The following is a 24,237-nucleotide window of genomic DNA, read 5'->3' on the forward strand; positions in this document are numbered from 1 at the left end:
CTTAACTAGAATTATCCAATTCCACAACAGTTTCAAATCTGCTATGAAGCCAACCAATTCAGATGGCTGAATTTTTAAATTCTACAATATCTACTTTATGATTTTTTAAAACTTTCTTAATTAAATCTCAAAATTACATAATTGAGGTATAATCAACATACAAAAGCTGTACTTATTTAATGTACACAACTTGCTGAGCATGGAGATAAATATTACACTTGTGAAACCATCACCACAATAAATGCCATAAGCATATTTGTCATTTCCAAAAGACTACTCTGCTCCCTATGCTTATTATTAGTAGTAGTATTTTGTCATAATAACATTTAATGGAAGTTCTATCCTCTTAGAAAATTTTTTAAATTAATATTTTATATTTTATTTTAGATTCAGGGTATACATGTGCCTGTTTGTTACATGGATGTATTACATACTGGTAGGGATTGGGCTTCTAGTGTGCCCATTACCAAATAGCGAACATTGTACTCTATAGGTACAACTGGGTTCTCTATTTTCTTCCATTGATCTATGTGTCTAGTTTTGTAATAGTACAATGCTGTTTTAGTTACTATAGCCTCATAGTATAATTTGAATTCAGGCAATGTGATGCCTCTAGATTTGTTCTTTTTGCTTAGAATTGCTATGGCTATTTGTGCTCTTTTTGTTTCCATATGAACTTTAGGTTTTTTTTCCCTAATTCTGTAAAAACTGATGTTGATAATTGGATAGGGATTGCACTGAATATGTAGATTGCTTTGAGTAATATGGTCATTTTAATAATATTGATTCTTCCAATCTATGAGTATGGGATATTTTTCCATTTGTTTGTGTCATCTACAGTTCTTTTCCTAGTGTTTTGGAGTTCTTGTACAGATCTTTCACCTCCTTGGTTAGATATATTCCTAAGTATTCTGTGTGTGTGTGTGTGTGTATTTATGTGTATGTGTTTGTGTGCCTACTATAAATGAGATTGTTTTCTTGATTTGGCTCTCAGCTTAAACATTATTGGTATATAAAAATGCTACTCATTTTTGTTCATGTATTTTGTATCCTGAAACGTTACTGAAATAGCTTATCAAGTCTAGGAGTCTTCTGGAGGCGTCGTTAGGGTTTTCTAGGTAAATGATCGTGTCATCAGTGAACAGAGATAATTTGACTTCCTTTTTTTCAATTTGGATGCCATTTGTTTCTCTCTTGCCTGATTACTCTGGCTAGGACTTCCAGTACTATGTCAAATAGGAGTAGTGAGAGTGGGTATCCTTTCCTTTTTCCGTTCTTAGGGGGAATGCTTTCAAGTTTTCTCCATTCAATATGATGTTGGCTGTGGGTTTGTCATATATATGACTCTTATTATTTAGAAGTATGTTCCATTTATGCCTCATTTGTTGAGGGGATTTTATCATAAAGCGATGTTAGATTTTGTCAAATGCCTGCTCTGCATCTATTGATATGATCATATGGTTTTTGTTTTTAGTTCTGTTTATATGTTGAATCATGTTTACTGATTTGTTTATGTTGAACCATCCTTGCATCCCTGGAATAATGCTCACAGATAGTGCACTTGATCTGTGCTCGCTCCCTGGACTTGGAGCAGCAGGGATGGAAGCAGCAGTGGCAACAAGTGGAAAGGGCTCGTCAGTGACCTCTGGGAGTAGGGTGGTATATATTCTGTTGGTACATGAAAGTGCCTGGCCTCCTTTGTTGCTGTGGTGGTGTCAGCTGGCACTGGGCTCCTCAGCTCAGGCAGTGGGGCCAGGACTGCTCTGGGCAGCCAAGTCACCATTTCCGTGGGAGGCAGAGTAACACTTCAGCTCAGGCCCTGAGGGGAGAGGCAGGGCACAGTAGGGACTAGGATGGGTAGACCGAGTAGCTCCACAGTAGCTTGGCCCCGCAGGGGAGGGTGTAGCAGCAGCTTGGCTCAGGGATGGCAGGCCACCAGGCAGGGATGTTTCAGTAGTGGCAAAGCATCAGGGATAGAATGGGACACCTCCAGAACAGGACACACTCCAGCAGTGGTTCTGGTTCCAAGCAAGCAGAGTGGAGTAGTTGCTCAGGCCATGGGGACAGGGCACAGTGTTGTATCCTTCTCGTGGGGAAGCATAGCTCCTTCAGGTGGGTTCAGCACCTATGAGGACTGTAGGAATCTCCAGTGGTGAGGACTTCAGGTGTCCAAGGTGGTGATGGGGGCTGCTGGGGTCTTTTTGCTTACCTTTTTCCCCAGGGAGAAGTCCCTCCTGTTTCCAGACTAATCTGAGCTGGGAGACACGGTTGTGGAGGCAAAGTGTTTTCTTCTCTTCTCTGTGTGGCTATCCTGCCTGGGTTTCTTTGTGTTTTTTGTTTGTTTGTTTGTTTGAGATGGAGTCTTGCTCTGTCACCCAGGCTGGAGTGCAGTGGCGCAATCTCAGCTCATTGCAACCTCCACCTCCCAGGTTCAAGCAATCCTCCTGCCTCAGCCTCCTGAGTATCTGGGATTACAGGCATGCACCACCATGCCTGGCTAATGTTTATATTTTTAGTAGGGACAGGGTTTCACCATGTTGGCCAGGTTGGTTTCAAACTCCTAACCTCAGGTGATTCACTCATCTTGGCCTTCCAAAGTGCTGGGATTACAGGCATGAGCCACCATGTGCAGCCTATCCTGAGTTTTGTGCTACACAGGGCTTCTGCTCTCCTTTGATATACTTGGCACCCTTATTTCATTATGTTCACCAAAGTGTAGTTGCTTATTCATTGTTTTGACTGTCTTTGTGGGGAGACAAGTGGTAGGGGCTTCCAGTTGGCCATCTTGCTGCTGTCACTTCCCTCCCAGTATCTTTTTTTAAAAAGTTTCTTTTTAATTTTCATTATGATTAGTTTAAATTTGTGTTTCTTTACTGTTCTGATTCATTCATTTTGATTTCTGTTTGTATGTTTTTCAGTTTACTTTCCTCATAGGACTTTCACTTATGAAATGCTGTGTAAGTCAGGGCAAATTAAGAAAACAGGTACTACACTAGGTATTTCAAAAGGATTTAGAACAGAGAATTAGTTATACAGGTATTTCACATCTGAAAAAAGTCAAAAGGGAATAATGAGTTAACAGATAATAAAATGATAGTTACCACTCCAGAACTAAGGAAAATTGGGGTTCCCAAAATTGAGGTCAGAAGAGGGAACTTCCAACTGGCATTTAGATCTCTGGAGGAAGGAGTGCTGCCTCGAGCTGCTGCTACATTGAAGGGGCATAATTACATGGGTTCTGATAGTACTGGAAGAAGTTGGAGTCAGGAAACTATTGATCCTGGAGTAAACTGCAAACACTGAAATAAACTTCCACTTTAGGAGCAAAATGTTGCTGATTGGGCCATGGTGCTGACAGAAACAACAGTCCTCGGGAAAAAGAAAGCCACTTCTTTCTTCCAACTGCAGATAATTTGGTAACAAAAAAATAAGAGAAATGCAGTTTGCCGAATCTTAGTCCCACAGTCTTATAGCAGAGTATAGAAGGGTAGATTTGAAATTCATTTTGTTGTTTTTTTATGGTGCTTGCACTCATCTGTCATATCATTTTTTCTTATGAGATTGCTTAACATATGAGGAAAAAAAGAGGATTCTAACTTTTTCCTCTAACGGATATTAGAGGGAATAGGGATCTACCAAAGTTAGGTAAAAATGTGGCCTTTCTTACTATTTATTCCTTGCTTCTTTCCTCATAATTTCTTTTGATCAAAAGTTGGGTTGGGGAAGGAGAGATTCCTGGGGTTCAAGCAGTCGGCCAGGAAGTGAAATTACTCTTTTTTGAAGGTGTACTGAAACATTCGATGCATTAGTTTATTGTTATGTTGGCCATGCTGTTTTTCTACCTGTTAGTGGGTATAGGTGAACAATAAACGACCCAGGGCAATGTGGAGAACCAAAAATTTAGAAGCATCTCCGTGGATTGTGGCCGTCTTCTCTGAACTACTCTTTACTTATCACTCCCTCACTATTATTTACTTCTGGTTCATTAGAAGCCAATTACCTTTTTACATTACAAGATCAATTAACTTTCTTCTATGATGTTGTTGTTTTTGTATTTTGGAGATGTTCAGTGGCCCTTATTATTTTGCTATGTGGTGGAAGAATTAATTGATTTTGGTGGAAGTACTTAAATAAAGAGAGTAATGTCATGTGAGTAATTAAGGCATATAAGAGCTGAGTTGTTCCAAATGTTTTCAATTGTACCTGCAACTTCAAAATAATTTGAAATTACTTAGAAACAGATGATAGCTGTGTTCTCTCTCCTATATAACAACACTTTAATTGTCTTCTGAATAGTCATCTGAGCAGGACTCTTAAAGGAAAACATAAGCATTGGAAATGATGTACAGGAGAACAATAATACCTATGAGGATGTATTATTTATCTATTGTGACATAACAGATCACACCAAAACTTAGCAGATAAAAACAATGCAGTTCTGTAGGTTAGGAATCTAGGAGGAATTCAGTGGGTGGTTCAAACTCGAGATTTCCAACAAAGGCCAAAATCAAGGTGTCAGCAAGGGCTGGAGTTATCTCAAGGTTTGACTAATGGGGGATATGCTTTCCAGCTCAGTCATGTGGCTGTTGGCAGACCTCAGAAAGTCTGTTTCCAAGATCACTCGTGGGCTTCTCTACTAGTTCACCTCACGGCATTGCAGCTGTATTCCCCTAGAGTGAGCAAGAAAGAGCAAGAAAGAGAATTTAAGAAGCCAGTCCTCTTATAACCTATCCTGGACATGATGACCCATCACTTCTGCTATATTCAGTTAAAAGCAAGTCAGTAAGTCCAGCCTATACACAATAAAGTGGGATTCCACAAGGACATGAATACCAGGAGACAGGGATTATTGGGACCCATTTCAGAGGCTTCCTACTACAGAAGGAATGTAGAATCGACTATTGAAGACTATTGAAGGCATTTTGTTTAAAATAATTCAAAGAAGCCATAAACTAGGGTTTTTGACTGTGCCGTTTGCTAAGATAGCTGATATTGTCATTAAGTAATAGTGTTTTGAAACTTAATATAACTGTTATGTGGACTCATTCATGTCTAATAAATCTATAATCAAAAAGTTTATATAACTACTATAATTGCATCCACATAGGTATCTTGAGTGCATTAATAAATTTTAAGAATTACTTTCATATACTAATTTTTGATTCAGTAAATATTGTTGTATTTTAGAACTGATTATAATTATTAGTTAACTTTTTCTTTTTCTTATATTTAGTATACAGAGGGTTTATCCTTGGAGTCATATACTGTCATTATTGTTCAGTTGCTTGGCCTTAATCTGGGATTAACTTATGACAAAACTGACACCTGCCATTGTTCAGGAGATGTTTGCACAATGATGCCAAAAGCAGTGTAAAAATTTTCTTTATTAAATAGACATGTTCTTTCTTTAATTAATTTCTTTCTTCCTTGTTTTCTTTCAAACTTTTTTCTTTTTAATTTTTGTGGGTACATGGTAGGTGTATATACTTATGGAGTGCATGAGATGTTTTGATACAGGCATGTACTGCGAAATAAGCACATCATGGAGAATGGGGTATCTATTCCCTGAAGCATTTATATCCCTTGAGTTACAAACAATCCAGTTACACTCTTTAAGTTATTTTAAAATGTATAAATAAGTTATTATTCATTGTAGTCACCCTGTTGTGCTATCAAATAGTAGGTCTTATTCATTCTTTCTGGTTTTTTTTTTTTGTACTCATTAACCATCCCCACTCTCTATAGCCCCCTACTGCCCTTCCGAGCCTCTGGTAACCATCCTTCTACTCTCTATTTCCATGAATTCAATTGTTTTGATTTGTAGATCCCACAAATAAGTGAGAACATTTGATGTTTGTCTTTCTGTGCCTGACTTATTTCACTTAATGTAATGATCTCCCGTTCCATCCATGTTTTATTCTTAATTGTGGATACGTAATAGTTGTACACCATAAATATATACATCATAAATATTTATGATATAGGTGTGATATTTTGATCCACGCATATAATGTGTAATGACCAAATCAGGGTTATTAGGATTTCCATTACTACAAGCATTTGTCAATTCTTTGCATTAGGGATGTTCCAATTCCACTCTTTTAGTTATTTTGAAATATGCAAGAAATTATTGTTAACTGTAGTCACCTTATTCTGCTACCGAACACTAGATCTTAATCCGTCTATGGGCGTTGTCTAACCCACAGACTTGGAGAAAATATTTGCAAACCATACACATGATAAAAGAATAATATCCTAAAATATTTAAAGAACACAAACATCTCAACAGCAAGAACATATACAAGCCAATTTAAAAATGGGCAAAGGATCTGAATAGACATTTCTCCGAATAAGGCATACAAATGATCAATAGATTTATAAAGAAATAGTCAACATCAATAATAATTAGAGAAATACCGATGTTAGAATTGCAATTATCAAAAAGAAAAAATATATGTGTTGACTAGGATGAGGAGAAAAGGAAACAATTGTACTCCGTTAGTGGGGATATAAATAATACGGCCATTATGGAAAACAATATGGATATTCCTCAAAAATACTAAAAGTAGAATACCATATGATTCAGCAACCCCACATCTGAGTATATATTAATAATAAGTAAAATCAGTATGTTGAAGAAATACCTGCACCCCCATGTTCATTGCAGTTATTGACAATAGCCAAAATATGGAAGCAACCTAAGTGTCCATCAGTGGATGAATGGATAAAAACATGTGGTTGTCCTAGTTCATTTTGTGCTCCTATATCAGAATACCCAAGACTGTTAATTTATAAAGAACAGAGATTTATTTTGGCTCACCATTCTGGAGTTTGAGAAATCCAAGGTGGGGAGGCCTGCACCTGGTGAGAGCCTTCTTTCTCTCATGCTATGCAAGAGGAAGGGCAAGGGAGTACAGGTGCATATATGAGAGGAGCTGAACTTGATTTTATAGCTAAACCACTTTTCATGATAACTGTGACAGTCCATTCTGGACATGCATGATAGAAGCATCCTCAAGGATTAGTTCTCATGGTCTAATCAACTCTTGAAAGTCTTACTTCCCAACACTGTTGCATTTATTGGGTATTAAAATTGACACATGAATGTTGGGGGACACACTCAAACTATAGCATTTCACCCTGCCCCCAAAATTCATGTCCTTCTCACAATTCAAAATACATTCATTTCACCCCAATAGCCCCCAAAGTATTAACTTCTAGCATCAACTCAAAAATCTGAAGTTCAAATTCTAATCTAAGTCAGATGAGGGTAACACTCTAGGCATGGTTTATCCTGAGGCAAATTCCTCTCCAGCTGTGAGCCTGTGCAATTAACAAGTTGCATTGTTTTTTGGTGCTTCCAAAATACAATGGAGGAACAGGCACAGGATAGACATTCCCATTCCAAAAGAGAGAAATAGGCAAGAAGGAAGGGGTAACTGGTCTCACATAACTCCAAAACCCAACGGGGAAAAACAATATTGGCTTAAACCTGGAGAATAATCTCCTTTGACTCCATGTCCTCCATCCTGGGCATACTTGGGTGGAGGTTGAGTCTGTAAAACATCAGGATTCTTGCTTCTTTATGGTCTTAGTCCACCCAGCAGCTTTCACACGTTGGAGTCTCTTGCCTGCATCTCTCCCAGACTGAGGTTGCAAGCTGGTGGCTTTAAAGTTCTGGGGCCTCAGGGACTGCCCCACTCCCATGGCTTCACTAGGCATTTCCCTAGTGGGAGCTCTCTGTATTGGTCTCACTCTTATGGCCTTGATGGGTTTTGCTCTAGTGGGAGCTCTCTGCAGTGGCTCTATCCCTGTGACAAGTCTCTGCTTGGGATCCCAGGTTGTTGATGACATTATTTGAAAAGATCTAGGTGGAGGTCACCATGATCTGGCAACTGTTGTGTTCTGCAGGTTTGCAGAGTTAGCATCATGTGGACATTGTCAAGGCTTACCACTTGTGCCCTTTGGAGAGGTGGCTGAGCCACACCTGGGCCCACTTGAGTAATGGATGGGGAAGATGAGAAGCACTGTGTCAGAATGCAGAGTCCCAGGGCAGCCCTGGGCAGTGAACCTGTGAAGCACACCTCAGGTCTGTTCTCTGAAACCATTCAGCCCTTCTAGAGCTCTGAGCCTGTGATGGGATGATGGGAGAGGCATCCTCAAAGATCTCAGAAATGCCTTCAGGGTCATTCTCTTGTTGTCTTCCTGGTTAAACAGGATAGAACCTGGCTTTATTGTATCCATATTCATCTCTTTAGCAAACAGTTGCTTTTTTTTTTTGTTTTTTTTTTTTTTTGAGATGGAGTCTCACTCTGTCACCCAGGCTGGAGTGCAGTGGTGCGAGCTCAGCTCACTGCAACCTCCACCTCCTGGGTTCAAGCAATTCTCCTGCCTCAGCCTCCAGAGTAGCTGGAATTATAGGCATGTGCTACCATGACTGGCTAATTTTTGTATTTTTAGTAGAGAAGGGGTTTCACCATATTGGCCAGGCTCGTCTCGAACTCCTGACCTCAAGTAATCCTCCCGCCTCGGCCTCCTAAAGTGCTGGGATTACAGGTTTGAGCCACCATGTCTGGTCACAGTTGCCTTTTTAAACATGCTTTTTTATTTCTTACATAGCCATCCTGAAAGTTTTTCAAATCTGTCTGTTCTGCTTCTTTTAATGATAAATTCCATATTTAAATCATTTCCATTCTTATTTTACTATAAGCAGCCAAAAGAAGCCAGGCAGCGCCTTGAACACTTTGCCACTTAGATATTTCTTCTGCCAGATATCCTAGTTCATCATTCTTAAATTGAGTCATGGATGGGGAAGCTGAGAAGCACTGTGCCAGAATGCAGAGTCCCAAGGCAGCCCTGGACAGTGAACCTGTGGAGCACAGGATGTCTTCCACATGGTCCTAGGACGCCAAAACAATTCCACTAAATTCTTTGCAACTGTGTAGCAAGGATGGCCTTTACTTCCGTTTCCAGTACCTTGTTTCTCATTTCCACCTGAGGCCTCATCAGAATGAACTTTAAGTCCATATTTTTATTGGTTTTATGATCACAACCACTTAAGTAATATTTAAGAAGTTCCAGACTTTCTCTACACTTCTTCACTTCTTTTGAGCCCTTAATGCTCCATTTATGACAATCTAGGACTTTTCTGCTTCTCCAAACTCTTGTAGCCCCTACCCATTATTCAGTTCCAAAGCTGCTTTTACATTTTTAGAAATTTGTTATAGCAATAGCTCCACTACTGGTACCATTTTTTTTTTCTTATTCTGATTTGTACTGTTAAAACAGAATGCCCACGACTGGGTAATTATAAAGAAGAGAGGTTTATTTGCCTTAGGGTTCTGGATCCTGATAAATTCAAGGTTGAGGGGCCCACATCTTGTGAGAGTTCCTTGCTGTGTTATCCCATGACAAAAGGTATAAGGGCAAGAAAGCAGACACACGTACTGGAGAGGGGATCAAACTCACTTTTATGACAAACTCACTGTTCTGAAAATGAACTTGTTCTTGTGATAATGACATTAGTACATTCATAAGGACAGAGCCCTCATGATTTAATCACCTTGTAAAGGTCCCACCTCTAAACACTGTTGCATTGGGTATTAAGTTTCTAACACATGAACATTAGGGGACACATTCGAATATGGGGGTGATATTATACATAATTCAGCCTTAAAAAACAAATAAATTTTGTCATTTATGACAACATGGATGAATCTGGAGAAGATTATGCTGAGTGAAATATAATCCAGGCACAGAAGACAAATTCTGCATGATTTTACTTATAGGTAGAATCTAAAAAAGTCAAACTCATCAAAGTAGAGAGTAGAATGGTGGTTACCAGAGGCTGGGGGTGGGGAGTGGGGAATGGGGAATGGAAAGATAATGGTAAAAACGTACAAAAGTTTGGTTAGAAAAAAGAAATAATTTTAGAGTAAATTGCACAGTGCAGTGACTATAGTTAATAATAACATGTTGTATATTTCAATATTGCCAAAGAGCACATTTTAAACATTCTCATCACAAAGAAATAATAAATACGTGAGATGAGGGATATGCTAATTAGCACGATTTATACATATATTGCAATATATACATGTATCGAAACATCACATTGTGCCTCATAAATATATATAATTATCATCAACTGAAAATAAAATTTTTGAGTTAAAATGCTTTGATACCTGCATTTAAAACTGGCATTGTACAATATAAAGATAAATGGTAAAATTCATGCTAATAACTTAGAATTTTAATTTAGGACAACACTGACTAGCAAACAAATAACACCATGACACCTGAGAGACTGCTGAAAAAAGAAAAAGCTTTTCGTTTTAATACCATTAACAGTAATTTTCCCTGCTTTATACATAAGGGGCCCCATATTTCCATTCCTGAAAATTAAGCTGTTAGTCCTAGTTTTTCTGCATCAATGCCAAGACTTCATATGCTCAGTATGTTCAATTTACGTCTCTTTAGTTGGTATGTAGTATTATCTCATATAGGTTATATATGTACTTCCCTAGAAGCTAATGATTTCAACATATTTTCATACTTCATATCCTTTGCATAGCTTATTTGGTAATGTGCCTATTTAGATCTTTTTTCCACTTTGTAAAATAAAAATATAGATTTTTGTGCTGTTAATGAATTACAAGATTTGTTTGTATATTCTGGCTGTGGTTTCTTTACCAGATACATGATTTTCAATTGTTTCTTTGTAGTCCGTGGCTTGTCTTTTTTCTTTATAGTTGTCTTCTCTGGAAGACAGGTTTTAAAATTTTGATTCAAAAGTCCAATTTATCAATTTTTATGCAACATGCTTTTATAGCTCTTATAGTTAGTTTATGATACATTTTGCAATTATTGTACATGTGTCCAAGTTCATTTTTATTTTGTCATATAGAGTGACAATTATTCTAATACTATTTGTTGAAAAGACTAGCCTTTTACCCACTTAATTGTCTTGGCAATTTTGTCAAAAATCAATTTACCATGAATGTGTGGATTTATTATTGGAATCTCTATTCTAATTCATTAACCTGTATGTCTATCCTTATAGGAAAGCACACTGTCTCTATTACTGTAGCTTTACACTGAGTTTGAAATCAGATAGTGCAAGTGCCCTGAGTTTTTAAATATTTTCCCAAATTGTTTTGGCTATTCTAGGTCCTTTACATATTCATCTATATTTTATTATCAGCTTTCTAATTTCTGCAAGAGTCCTGCTGGGATATTGCATTTTCAATATCATAGTTTCTGGTTTTTTTTCTTTGTTTTTTTTTTTTTTATTTTAGACAGAGTCTCGCTCTGTTGCCCAGACTGGAGTGCAGTGGCATGATCTTGGCTCACCACAACCTCTGCCTTCTGGGTTCAAGCGATTCATCTGCCTCAGCCTCCCAAGTAGCTGGGACTGCAAGGTGCGCGCCACCACGCCTGGCTAATTTTTGTATTTTTAGTAGAGACAGGGTTTTGCCATGTTGGCCAGGCTGGTCTTGAACTCTTGACCTCAGGTGATCTGCCTACCTTGGCCTCCCAAAGTGCTGGGTTTACAGATGTGAGCCACTGCGATTGGCCAAAACTCCTTTTAAGAAAGGATGAGACGGTATTGGTGATGGAGCTTGCTGTAGCCGGCAAGCAACATCAGTTTGCAAGGAAAAAAATTCATCTTGTTTGTGCTGTCATTGAACAGGACTGACAACAGCATGAACAATAGTCAACACCATAGACATTTCAATTGGTTCAGCTAACACAATTCTGGCTGAAAAATTAAAGGTGAGCAAATTTTCCACTCAGTGGGTGCCAAAGTCATTGTGTCCAGAGATAGATAAGAGCAGATAAGAGCAGAACTTTGATGGAGATCAGATAAGAACAGAACTTAGATGGAAATTTTTTGAAGCAATTTTGAAAAAAAAATCAAATAAAACTAGTGAATTTTGCAAGTCATTGGATACACAATCAGTGTATTAATATAACAATGAATTGGATTTCTGTATATTTGGCAACAAATAGAAAATGAGATAAAAGGTACAATTCCACATACAATGTTTTTCAAAACAGGAAGTATATAGATATAACATTAATGAAGTATGTACAATTGTGTACAAATAAAAATTAAGATTCTGAAACATTTCGTTGAAGAATTGTAACAGGAGGTGGAACAGCTTTACCAGCACAATCCTGAAGATAAAACACAGTCAAAGCAATGGCTACCAAGTGGTGGACGTGGTCCAGCCAAAGCCAAAGTGAACCAGTCAAGAGCAAATGTCATGGCAAAAGCTTTTTGAGATACTCAAGATACTTTGCTTGTTGACTTTCTAGAGGGCCAAAAAATAATAACACCTGCCAATTAGGAGACTATTTTGAGAAACTTAGCCAAAGCTTTCGCAGAAAAATGCCTATGAAAGTTTCACCAGGGAGTCCTTCATTATAACAATGCTCCTGCTCATTCTTCTCAACAATAAGAGCAATTTTTGAGAGTTTTGATGGAAAATTATTAGGCATCCATCTTATAGTCTTGATTTGGCTCCTTCTGTCTTCTTTTTGTTTCCTAATCTTAAAAACTCTTTAAAGGGCACTCATTTTTCTTCAGTTAATAATGTAAAAAAGACTTCATTGACCTAGTAAAATTTCCAGGATCCTCAGTTATTTAGGGCTGGACTAAACAGTTGATATCATTGCTTACAAAAGTGTCTTGAACTTGATGTTGAGAAATAAAGTTTATATATTTATTTTCATATTTTCATTTTATTTTTTCATGAACTTTTAGAGGTCCGTGTATCTATACCAGATCTTGTATAAAACAAGATGTATGACTAAAAAGAATTTTGGAATGTGTGTGTGTGTGTATGTGTATATATATATATACACACATATATTTATTTTATTATAAATATATATTATTCTTGGAGTTAAAAACATGTTAATATAATAAGTATGTTTTAAGATTTGCTAATTGTCTTCTATGAAGAATAATGCTCTTTAAATCTCTCTTTAAAGCACCATATTATGGGATATATAAAAATATACAACATTAATTTGTGTCATACCCATATTTTTATATATTAGGTACTCTGGTGATGTAAAGGATTTTAGCATCTGTAGCTTGGATGACTTTAAATATATTTCTTCTCATAATGGCCTTACATGTCTTCAGACAAACCCTCTTGAAATGCCAACCTACACACACAGGAGAATATGTGGCAATGGGTTGTTGGAAGGAAGTGAAGAATGTGAGTGTGGCACTAAAGACGTTAGTAGAATATTTTTTCTAAAATTTAAAAAATGTTCTAGTAGTAAAGAAGATAAATGCCTTATCTATTAGTAAAATAGATTTGAAAAATATATTCTTTGGAAAAGATGGGAGCCTTTGTTTTCTAATTTTATTATTTTTGGAAGCATGGTCCTTAGACAATTTTTGTCTTCAGTTATTGTCTTCTGACATTATTTAGTGTGTGTATTAGCTCCAAACGTAAATTTAATTACCACTAAGAGTGGTGAAGGGATTGAAAGATATACCCTCAACAACAAGCAGAAATAAAAACAGTTAACAACATCTAAAAACAGTAGATTATAACCAATGGGGTAGGAAAATGCATGGTTTGTTAATATAGGTAAAAACATTTTCTGTGGAAAGGTGATTCTAATTAAAATATTTTGAAATTAAATCTATCATAATTATAAAAAATATAAAAATATACAACCAAGATCAAACAAAAATAATTATAAAATATGATAAAGGGACATCCGCAAGATGGCCCATTAGACAGCACTAGAGGTGCCTAATGCTGGTCTCCCAACACAAGAGAGGACCAAAACAATGGATAAACAACTACATTTGACCAGAGTGAGTCATAGAGTGCTGGAGTACAGGAGGGGAGTGGCAAAAACCCAGTGGTGCACAGAAACTCAGAATGACTGCCTAGAGAGAAGAAGGAAACACTGCGGTTGTGACAAGATAAACGCATAATGATAAAGAACAAGAAGTAAAACTCAATCTGGCTTAGAAATATAGATTACTGGCAATCTTCAAAATAATAAAACTAATGAATCTTGCAAGTCATTGAATACAAAAGTCAACATATAACAATGAATTGGATTTCTGTGTAGAAACAGCAAACAGAAAATGAAATCAAAGGACAATTCTACATATAATGTTTCCCAAAACATGATATGTATAGATATAACAAAATACGTGCAATTGTGCACAATAAAAATTAACATTACTCAGGAAAAGCAAAAAACATTGAAATGAATGGAGACATTTCCCACTTTCATGGATTGGGAGACATAATATTGAGATTTCAGCTCTACACAAATGGATCCATACATTTAACACAGCCCCAACCAAAATCCACTTATCTTTTTGTAGAAATTGACAAGCTGATTCTACGATTGATATGGAAATGGAAATGACCTAGAATAAACCAAGCCATGAAAAGAAAAACAATAAATTGGAGCACATATACTAATTTTCTATAAATTTCAATATTTTCTATGAAGTTATAATAATGAAGACAAGGTAGTATTGACCAAAGGATAAATATATACAATTAATAAAGTAGAACAGAGAATCCAGCTATAAAATGATATTTATATGGCCATTTTGCATGGTAAGACAAAGGGCTATTCAATGGGTGAAGAAAATCTTTCCAACAAAATTGTATGAACTAAACATATGTGTAAATAAAATAAAACTTCACCTCTCACCAGACACAAAAAATTGACTTGAAATAAATCAAAGACCTAAAAATTAGAGCTAAAGCTCAAAAACTTTTGGGATAAAACATAAGAGGAAATCTTTGTGACTGGTGGTAGGCAAAATTTTTTAGATTATGGCGAAAAGAAGAAGTTTAAAGAGAAAAATGATAAGTTGTACTTTCTCAAATTTAGAACCTTTTTCACTTAGCCTCTGATAAAAATAAAATGACAAGCTCCAGAATGTGAGAAAATATGTACAATTTGTATATTGACAAGTGGCTTTTATTCAAATATGTGAAAAGACAAGACTTAGTTTCTGGTCAGGTATCTAAGACACTTGGAAGTTGCCACTCCAATGTGTCAACTAGTAAAAAGGTGAACAGACTGAATAAGCAGCAACTCTTTTTAGATCTGTTGGAGAAGTGAGATCACAGGATGAAGCACTGCCCCCAAATTCAATAGACCAACAAGTGAATACAGAGGATCACAACTTGCTAGAACAGAAGCATGTGAGTTAAACTTTCACACAGCCAGCGCTGGAGTAGAAAAGCCTAAACTAAAATTGACAAATGCCAGAGGCTCAGTGTATGTAACTATGAGAGTTAAGAACTCCAGGAGGACCCAGTTATTGAGGTTGTTCTCATATTTTTATGAGCTTTACCTCTAGAAGTTTAATCTTGTTCTCACAGTGAATATCAGAGAAAAATTCCCTGTGCTTCCAGAAGAAGGAGGAGAAAAGGAACCATTTTGAAATAAGTCAGAGTGTTCAGTTCCTACCAAAAAGAAATGGAAGGGAGAAATTAGGATGATTATGTTATTATGAATTACACTATCCCTGAAGTAGTATAGTGTTATTTGAAAGTGGACTTGGATTAGTTGTAAATGTATATTTTCATCTCTAGGGCCACCACTAAAAAAATGTTTTAAAAAAGTATAACTGATACACTAAGAAAAGATAGAAAATAGCATTGTAAAATGCTCAGTTAAACACAAAAGGCAGGCTGGGCATCATGACGTGCACCTGTAGTTTCAGCTACTTGAGAGGATGAGGTGAGAGGATTCCTTGAACCTAGAAGTTCAAATCAGCCTGAGCAACATGGTGAGATCCTTTTTCTAAAAAGAAATAAAAAAGGAAAAGAAAAAAAAAGACAAAAACAAGAAGAACCAAAGTCACACAAATAGAAAACAGCAATAAATATAGCTGTTATTAATTTAACTGTATTCATTATCACTTTGCTTTCAATGATTTAAGTGCACCAATTTAAAAAATAAAAGAGATTGTCAGAATGGATCAAAACCCAAGATCTAGCTCTCTGTTGTGGTGGGTAATACTGAGTGTCAGATTGACTGGAATGAAGGATGCAAAGTATTGTTCCTGGGTGTGTCTGTGAGGGTGTTGCCAAAAGAGATTAACATTTGAGTCAGTGGACTGGGAGAGGCAGTGGACTGGGAGAGACCCACCCTTAATCTGGGTAGGCACCATCTAATCAGCTGCCAGCATGGCCAGAATAAAAGCAGGCAGAAGAACGTGGAAAGACTAGACTGGCTGAGTCTTCTGGCCTACATCTTTCCCCCATGCTGAATGCTTCCTGCCCTTGAACATCGAACTCCAAGTTCTTCAGCTTTGGGACTCTTGGACCTTCCACCACAGACTGAAGGCTGCGCTATCGGATTCCCTACTTTTGAGATTTTGGGACTGAGACTGGCTTCCTTGCTCCTCAGTGTGCAGATGGCCTATTGTGGGACCTCACCTTCTGATCATGTGAGTCAATACTCTTTAATAAACTCCCCTTTATATATACATCTATCCTATTTGTTCTGTCCCTCTAGAGAACCCTGACAAATACAGTTGTCTACAAGGAGCCCTCTTTAATATAAATATACATGTAGATAAAAATTACAGAATGGAGAAAAATATGCTATGCTAACAGTGATAAAAAAAATCCAGGAGTAGCTATATTAATTTCAGACAAGCAGTCTGCAGAATGAGGGACAATTATAATGACAAAGGGGTCAATTCTGCAAGAAGACATAACAATTTTTAATGTGTATGTGACTAACAACAGAGTATCAAAATACATGAGTCAAAAACTGATAGAACTGTAAGGAGAAATAGATGAATCTGTTATTATAGCTGGAGACTTCAACACTGCTTTATCAGAAAAAGGCAGATCCAGCAGACAAAAAATCAGTAAAGACATAGTGGAACTCAACAATAACTTTAACCAACTGGATATAATGGACATCTATGGATGACTTCATCCAACAAAAGAATACACATTTTTCTCAAAGTCATATTGAACATTCAGCAAGACAGGCCATGTTCTGAGCCACAAATCACCACTGAACAAACTTCAAGGAATAGATACCATAAAATGTCTGACCTCAGACCACAATGAAAATGAACGAGAAATTTGTAACAGAAAGATTGCTGGAAAGTCCCAAAAACTTGGAGATTAAAAATCACACGTCTAAATAACACATGGGTTATCTAAGAAATATCAGGAGAAATTTAAAAATAGTTTGAACTGAATAAAAATAAATACACAGTTATCAAAAGCCATGGTATTCAGCAAAACAGTGCTCAGAGTAAAATTTATAACATTGGTTGCATGTATTAGAAAAGGAAAAAGATCTAAAATCAACAGTGTAAGCTTCCACCTTAAGAAACCAGTAAAAGAACAAACTAAATTTAAAGTAAGCATAAGAAAAAAAATAATAAAAATTAGAGCAGAAATCAATGAAACTGAAAACAATAAATTAATAGGTACAATCAATAAGATTAAAAGATGGTTTTTTGAAAAGGTCAATAAAATTAATATGCCTCTTACCAGACTAAGAAAAAAGAGAAATGACACATATTACCAACATCAGAAATAAAAGAGAGTACATCACTACAGACAGGGTATTAAAAGGATGATCAAGGAGCTATGAACAACTCTATGCCCACAAATTTTATAACTTAGATAAATTGACTAAATCCTTGAAATACAATCTGCCAAATTTAAACAAAAACAGACAATATTAATAGGCCTACATCTATTTAAGAAATTGAATAAATAATTAATAACCTTCCAGAAGAGAAAGCATCAGGCCCAGATGAATTTACCAGTAAATTCTACTAATCATGTAAAGAAAAAACATATACCAATTCTTTTTAGTCTCTTTTAGAAGATAAAAGCAAAGGAAATACTTCTTAACTTATTCTGTGAAGTCAGCATACTCAAATACTGAAAACCAAAATGAAGGCCTTACAAAGAAAGAAAACTACAAAACAGTATCACTCAAAAGCATAGAGGCAAAAATACCCAACAAAATATTAGCAAATAAATTCCAACAATGTATAAAAAGAATTGTACAACATAATCAGGTAGGATTTATCCCAAATGTGCAAGGCTAGTTCAACATTTGAAAATCAGCTAATGTAAACCATCACATCAACAAAGTAAAGGTAGAAAAATTATGTGATCATATTAATAGATGCATTAAAAGCATTTTATAGAAGTTAACAATCATTCATGATAAAAACTCCGAGTAAATTAAGAATGACAAAAACTTCCTCAACTCAATTAAAAAATATCAACAAAGAATCGACCTGTGAGGAATTGGAAGCTTTTTCACTAAATCAGGAACAAGTGAAGGATGTCCCCTTTCACCACTACTTTTCAATATCACACTGGGAGCCCTAGGTAATGCAATAAATGATAAATGTAAATAAAATGGATACACATTCGGAGGAAGGAAATTAAAGTGTCATTGTTCCCAAATGGCATGATAGTCTATGTAAAAAATCTGAAAAAATCAGCAACAGCAAAAACTATGTGAAACAAATAAGTGGTTATAGCAAGGTTGTAGGATACAAGGTTAATATATGAAAGTCAACCTTTTTCATATATACCAACAATGAACAGGTAGAATTTGAAATTAAAAATGTGATACCATCTACATTCTCATTCCCTGAAATTAAATACTTAGGTATAAATCTAAAAAAATGTTCAAGATCTATATGAGGAAAAGTATAAAACTCTGATTTAAAAAAAATTAAAAACCAAATAAGTTAAGCAATATTCCATGTTTATAAATAGGAAAACAATATTTTCAGATGTCAGCTCTTCCAACTTTGATCTAGAAATTCAATGCAATTCCAATCAAAATCTCAGAAAAGTAGTTTGTGGATACTGATAAAGTAATTCTAAAGTTTGTATGGAGAGGTAATAAACCCAGAATAGTCACAATATTGAAGGGCAATAACAAAGTTTGAGGACTGATACTACCTGACTCAAGAGTTACTATAAACGTACAACAATGAGGAAAGTGTAGTATTTACATAAGAATACACAGATAGATTGATGGAATGGGATACAGAGCCCAGAAATAGACCGATATAAATATAGTCAACTGATTTTTGACAAAGGAGCTAAGATCATATGATGGAACAAAGATAGTATTTTCAACAAATGGTGCTAGAACAACTGGATATCCATGTGCACAAATGTGAATATTGACACAAACCTTATACGTTTTGCAAAAACTAACTTAAAATGGATCACACTCCTAAATGTAAAATGCAAAACTATAACACTTCTATGAGATAACATAGGAGAAAATCTAGAAGATCTTGGGTTTGGCAATGACTTTTTAGATTAAAAAAACCAAAGGCACATACATGAAATAAATAATTGAGAAGATGGGCTGTATTGAAATTTAAATAATGTCTCTCTGCAGAAGATGCTTTCAAGAAAATGAAAAGACAAGTCACAGATTTTTGAGAAAATATTTGCAAAAGACAGACATTATAAAGGACTTTATCCAAAATACACAAAGAACTTTTAAAGCTCAATTATACAGTTTGACTGTGTCCCCACCCTAACCTTGTCTTGAATTGTAGTTCCCAGAATCCCCACATGTGGGGGGAGGGACCCAGTGGGAGGTAATTTAATCATGGGGGTGGCTACCCTCATGTTGTTCTTGTGATAGTGAATTCTCATGAGATCTGATGGTTTTATAAGAGGCTTTTCTCCCTTTTGCTTGGCACTTCTTGCTGCAGCCATGTGAAGGATGTGTTTGCTCCCCTTTTGCCATGATTGTAAGTGTCCTGGCTCCCCCGCCAGCCATGCTGAACTATGAGTCAATTAAACTTTTTTTTTATAAATTACCCACTGGCAGGTATGTCTTTATTAGCAATGTGAGACTGAACTAACATAGTAAATTGGTACCAGGAGTGGGAGGCTGCTGTGGAAGTGACTTTGGAACCTAAAGATGTGGAAGTGGCTTTGGAACTGGGTAACAGGCAAAGATTGGAACAGTTTGGAGGGTTCAGAAAAAGACAGGAAGATGTGGGAAATTTTGGAATGTCCTTGAGACTTGTTGAACAGCTTTGATGAAAATGTTGATAGTGATATGGACAATGAAGTTCAGGCTAAGGTGGTCTCAGATGGAGATGAGGAGCTTCTTGGGAACTGCAATAAAAGTAATTCTTGCTATGCTTCAGCAAGAGACTGGCAGCATTTTGCTCCTGCCCTAGAGATCTGTGGAACTTTGAACTTGAGAGAGATAATTTAGAGTATCTGGCAGAAAAAATTTCTAAGCAGCAAAGCATTCAAGAAGTGACTTTTTAAAATTTATTCACAAAGATATTGTTTGGAATTGGAACTTATGTTTAAAAGGGAAACAGAGCATAAAAGTTTGGAAAATTCACAGGCTGATGATGTGATAGAGAAGAAAAAAAACCATTTTCTGAGGAGAAAGAGAAATTCAAGCTATCTCCAGAAATTTGCATAAGTAATGAGGAGCCAATGTTAATCACCAAGACAATGGGGAATATATCTCCAGGGCATGTCAGAAGGGCAGCCCTTCCCATCACAGACCCAGAGGACTAGGAGGAAAAATGGTTTCATGGGCTGGGCCCAGGGCCTTGCTGCTTTGTGCAGTCTCAGAATTTGGTGTCCTACATCCCAACCATGGCTAAAAGGGCAGAGGCACAGCTCAGGCCATGGCTTCAAAGGGTGCAAGCCCCCCAAGCCTTGGCAGCTTCCATGTGGTGTTTAGCCTGTGGGCACACACAAGTCAAGAATTGAGGTTTGGAACCTCTGTCTAGATTTCAGAGGATGTATTGAAATGCCCGGATGTCCAGGCAAAAGTTTGCTGCAGGCTGGCACCCTCATGGAGAACCTCTGCTAGGGAAGTGCAAAAGGGAAATGTGGGGTTGGAGCCCCTCCCAAAGAAGTCCCCACCGTGGCACTGCCTAGTGGAGCCGTGAGAAGAGGGCCACCATTCTCCTGAACCTAGAATGGTAGATCCATTGACAGCTTGCACTGTGCACCTGGAAAAGCCAGAGACACGCATGCCAGCCCATAAAGGAAGCTGGGAGGGGTGCTGTACCCTGAAAGCCACAGGGGCACAGTTGCCCAAGGCTGTGGGAACCCACCTCTTGCATCAGTGTGACCTGGATGTGAGATGTGGAGTCAAAGGAGATCATTTCAGAGCTTTAAGATGTGACTGCCCCAATGGATTTTGGACTTGCATGGGGCCTGTAGTGCCTTCATTTTGGCCAATTTCTCCCATTTGGAATGGATGTATTTACGCAATGTCTATACCCCATTGCATCTAGAAAGTAACTAACTTGCTTTTGATTTTACAGGCTTATAGGCAGAAAGAACTTACCCTGTTGGGAAAGCATGATTGTGTTTTAAAATGTGACGACATGAGATTTGGGAAGGGCCATGGGCACAATGATATGGTTTTGCTGTGTCCCCACCCAAATCTCATTTTGAATTGCAGTTCCCATAATCCCTATGTTTTGTGGGAGGGACCCAGTGGGAAGTAATTGAATCATGGAGGTGGTTACCCTCATGCTGTTCTTGTGATAGTGAGTGAGTTCTCATGAGATCTGATGGTTTTATAAGGGGTTTTTCTCCCTATTGCTTGGCACTTCTCCTTGCTGCAGCCATATGAAGAAGGACATGTTTGCTTCCCATTCTCCCATGACTGTAAGTGTCCTGAGGCCTCCCCAGCCATGCTGAACTGTGAGTCAATTAAACCTCTTACCTTTATAAATTACCCAGCATTGGGTATGTTTTTACTAGCAGTTTGAGAAGAGACTAATACACTCAACAGTAAGAAAACAAACAACCTGAGTAAAAAAGAGCCAAGGACTTTAACAGACACCTTGCCAAAAAAAGATATACAGATGGCAAATATGAAAAGATGCTCCACATCATATATTATTGCTGAAATGCAAATTAAAACACCAAGGTACCACTACCTACCTATTAAATGATCAAAAATCTAGAACACTAAAAACACAAAATGCTGATGAGGCTGTGGGGCAACAGGAATTCTCATTCATTATTTAATAAGCAAGATGAGTGGAATGCAAAATAGCACAGCCATTTTGGAAAATAGGTTGGTGGTTTCTTTTAAAACTAAATATGCTCTTACCATATTATCCGGCAATCACTCTCTTTAGTATTTACCCAAAAGAGTTGCAGATTTATGTCCACATATAAACATGCACACAGATGTTTCTAGTAGCTGCACACAGATGTTTCTAGTAGATTAATTTTTAATTGCCAAAACTTGGAAGCAACTAAAATATTTTTGAATAGGTAAATGAATAAATAGTCTTTGCTACATTGGACAATGGAACAATGCTCTAAAAATATTGTCTATTAAATAAAAAGTGCTAAAAAGAAATGAGCTATCAAGCCATGAAAAAACATGAAGAAATCTAAGATATGTATTACTAGGTCAAAGAAGCCATCTGAAAAAGCTATGCACCACATGGTTTCAACTATATGACATTCTAGAAAAGATAACAGTATGGGGACAGTAAAAAGATCAGCAGTTGCCAGGGGTTAAAGGGACGGGAGGGATGATTAGGTAGAACACAGAGGACTTTTAGGACAGTGAAACTACTCTGTATGATACTCTGGTGGTGGATACATGTCATTATAAATTTTTCAAACACATACCATGTACAACACCAAAGTAAACCCTAACTAATGTAAAATTGAACTCCAGGTGTAATGGTGTGTCAAGGTAGGGTTATCATTTGTAACAAATGTACCACTCTGATCTGTTGATAAGGAGGGAGGCTGTGTATGTGTGTGGGCGAGGCATGTGGAAAATCTCTGTACCTTCTGCCCAATTTTGCTGTGATCCTAACAATGCTCTAAAAATATTTTATATTAAATAAAATTTAAAAAGACAAAATCTGTATTTCTTGAGAGTACATATTATAACTCAATTAAAAGGAGACAAATGACCTAATAAAATTAGGCAAAATAATTTGGACAGTTTACAGTAGATTATTTATAAATGACAATAAGAAAATGAAATGATGTTTAACATCACTAGTCATCTGGGAAAAATAATTGAAACCACATCATATATACTGCACACATATTAGAATGTCTGTAATAATACACCCCCTTCTGATAAAAATAGTGAGTTTTGTTGAGATGTAGAGCAACTGAAATTTGTGTAAATTGCTAGTTGGGTGTAAAAATATTTGAAGCATTTTGGCCGTGTCTTATAAAGTTAAATATGTACTTTCCTTTTGACCTAGATTTCCATCTCTGAGTATTTTTTTTCCAAAGAAATGAAAATATATATCCCCCAAAATATTTCTACATGAATGTTTAGAGCTGCTTTATTCATGGCAGCCAAATACTAGAAATAATCCAAATATCTATCATTATTTGGACAGATACATTGTGGTATTTCTAGTCATTGGAAAACTACTCAGCAATAAAAAATGAACAAAATGCTGGTAAATTTATCACCATTGGTGAATCACAAAAAAGATTATGCTGATTGAAATGCGCCAGATTCACAAGGTTATGTGATATATGATTCTGTTTATGTAAAATTATAAAAAAATGGCAAGTAATCTTTAGTGTGAAGAAGTGGTTGACTTCAATAAGTAGGAGATATCTCTGGTCGGCAATGGAAGTGTTCTGTAACTTGATTATATGAGTAAATGCATATGGCAAAATTCATTAAACTAAACATTTTAAATGGGTGTAGTTTATTGCAATTAAGTTAGTTGAAGGGCACATGCTTTCAGTTATTCAAGAATACCCTCTACTGTAAATTTATATAGCCAGAATACTTCTCCCAGAATACTTTTGTTGATTCTGTAGTTAACTCAGTGTATGATTGTGATTCAACCATGATTTGATAATTGGAGTTCTATCCTAATTTGCTAACTCTTACCGAGTAAATTCATCTTTATTAAATCTGGTATATTAGTTGCTGTTGAATTATTTCTCAACCTCATACAAATTATATTAATTAACCCAAAACCTTTTAGCACGCACACCAAGACAATCAACAAAACCTGATTTAGGCCCTGATTTGTAGCACTTGCTGAATTCCTTCCTTTAAACACTCCCACAATGGCAGATTTAAAGTGACAAACGCAACATTATTAAATGCAGAGTTGGAAAAATGTGAACGGTAGCAGATCATTATACAGTATTTCCACCAAAAATTAATAATAGACATTAATATTTTCAAGAGCATAGCTAAAAT

The 24,237-nt window shown here is 36.5% G+C and overlaps 1 protein-coding gene across 1 annotated transcript in view; it reads left to right on the forward strand.

Moving 5' to 3' along the window:
- The window catches only part of LOC735522 (disintegrin and metalloproteinase domain-containing protein 5), a 148,022-nt gene that overhangs the window by 40,005 nt on the left and 83,780 nt on the right, over positions 1-24,237 (forward strand). The window contains exons 11-12 of the mRNA XM_063817045.1: positions 5,234-5,370; positions 13,069-13,252. Of these exons, the coding sequence (XP_063673115.1) occupies positions 5,234-5,370; positions 13,069-13,252 (321 nt within the window). The remainder of the gene's footprint in view (positions 1-5,233; positions 5,371-13,068; positions 13,253-24,237) is intronic.

The sequence above is a fragment of the Pan troglodytes genome, chromosome 7 (assembly GCF_028858775.2).
Source record: "Pan troglodytes isolate AG18354 chromosome 7, NHGRI_mPanTro3-v2.0_pri, whole genome shotgun sequence".
In the NCBI taxonomy this organism is placed as follows: Eukaryota; Metazoa; Chordata; class Mammalia; order Primates; family Hominidae; genus Pan; species Pan troglodytes.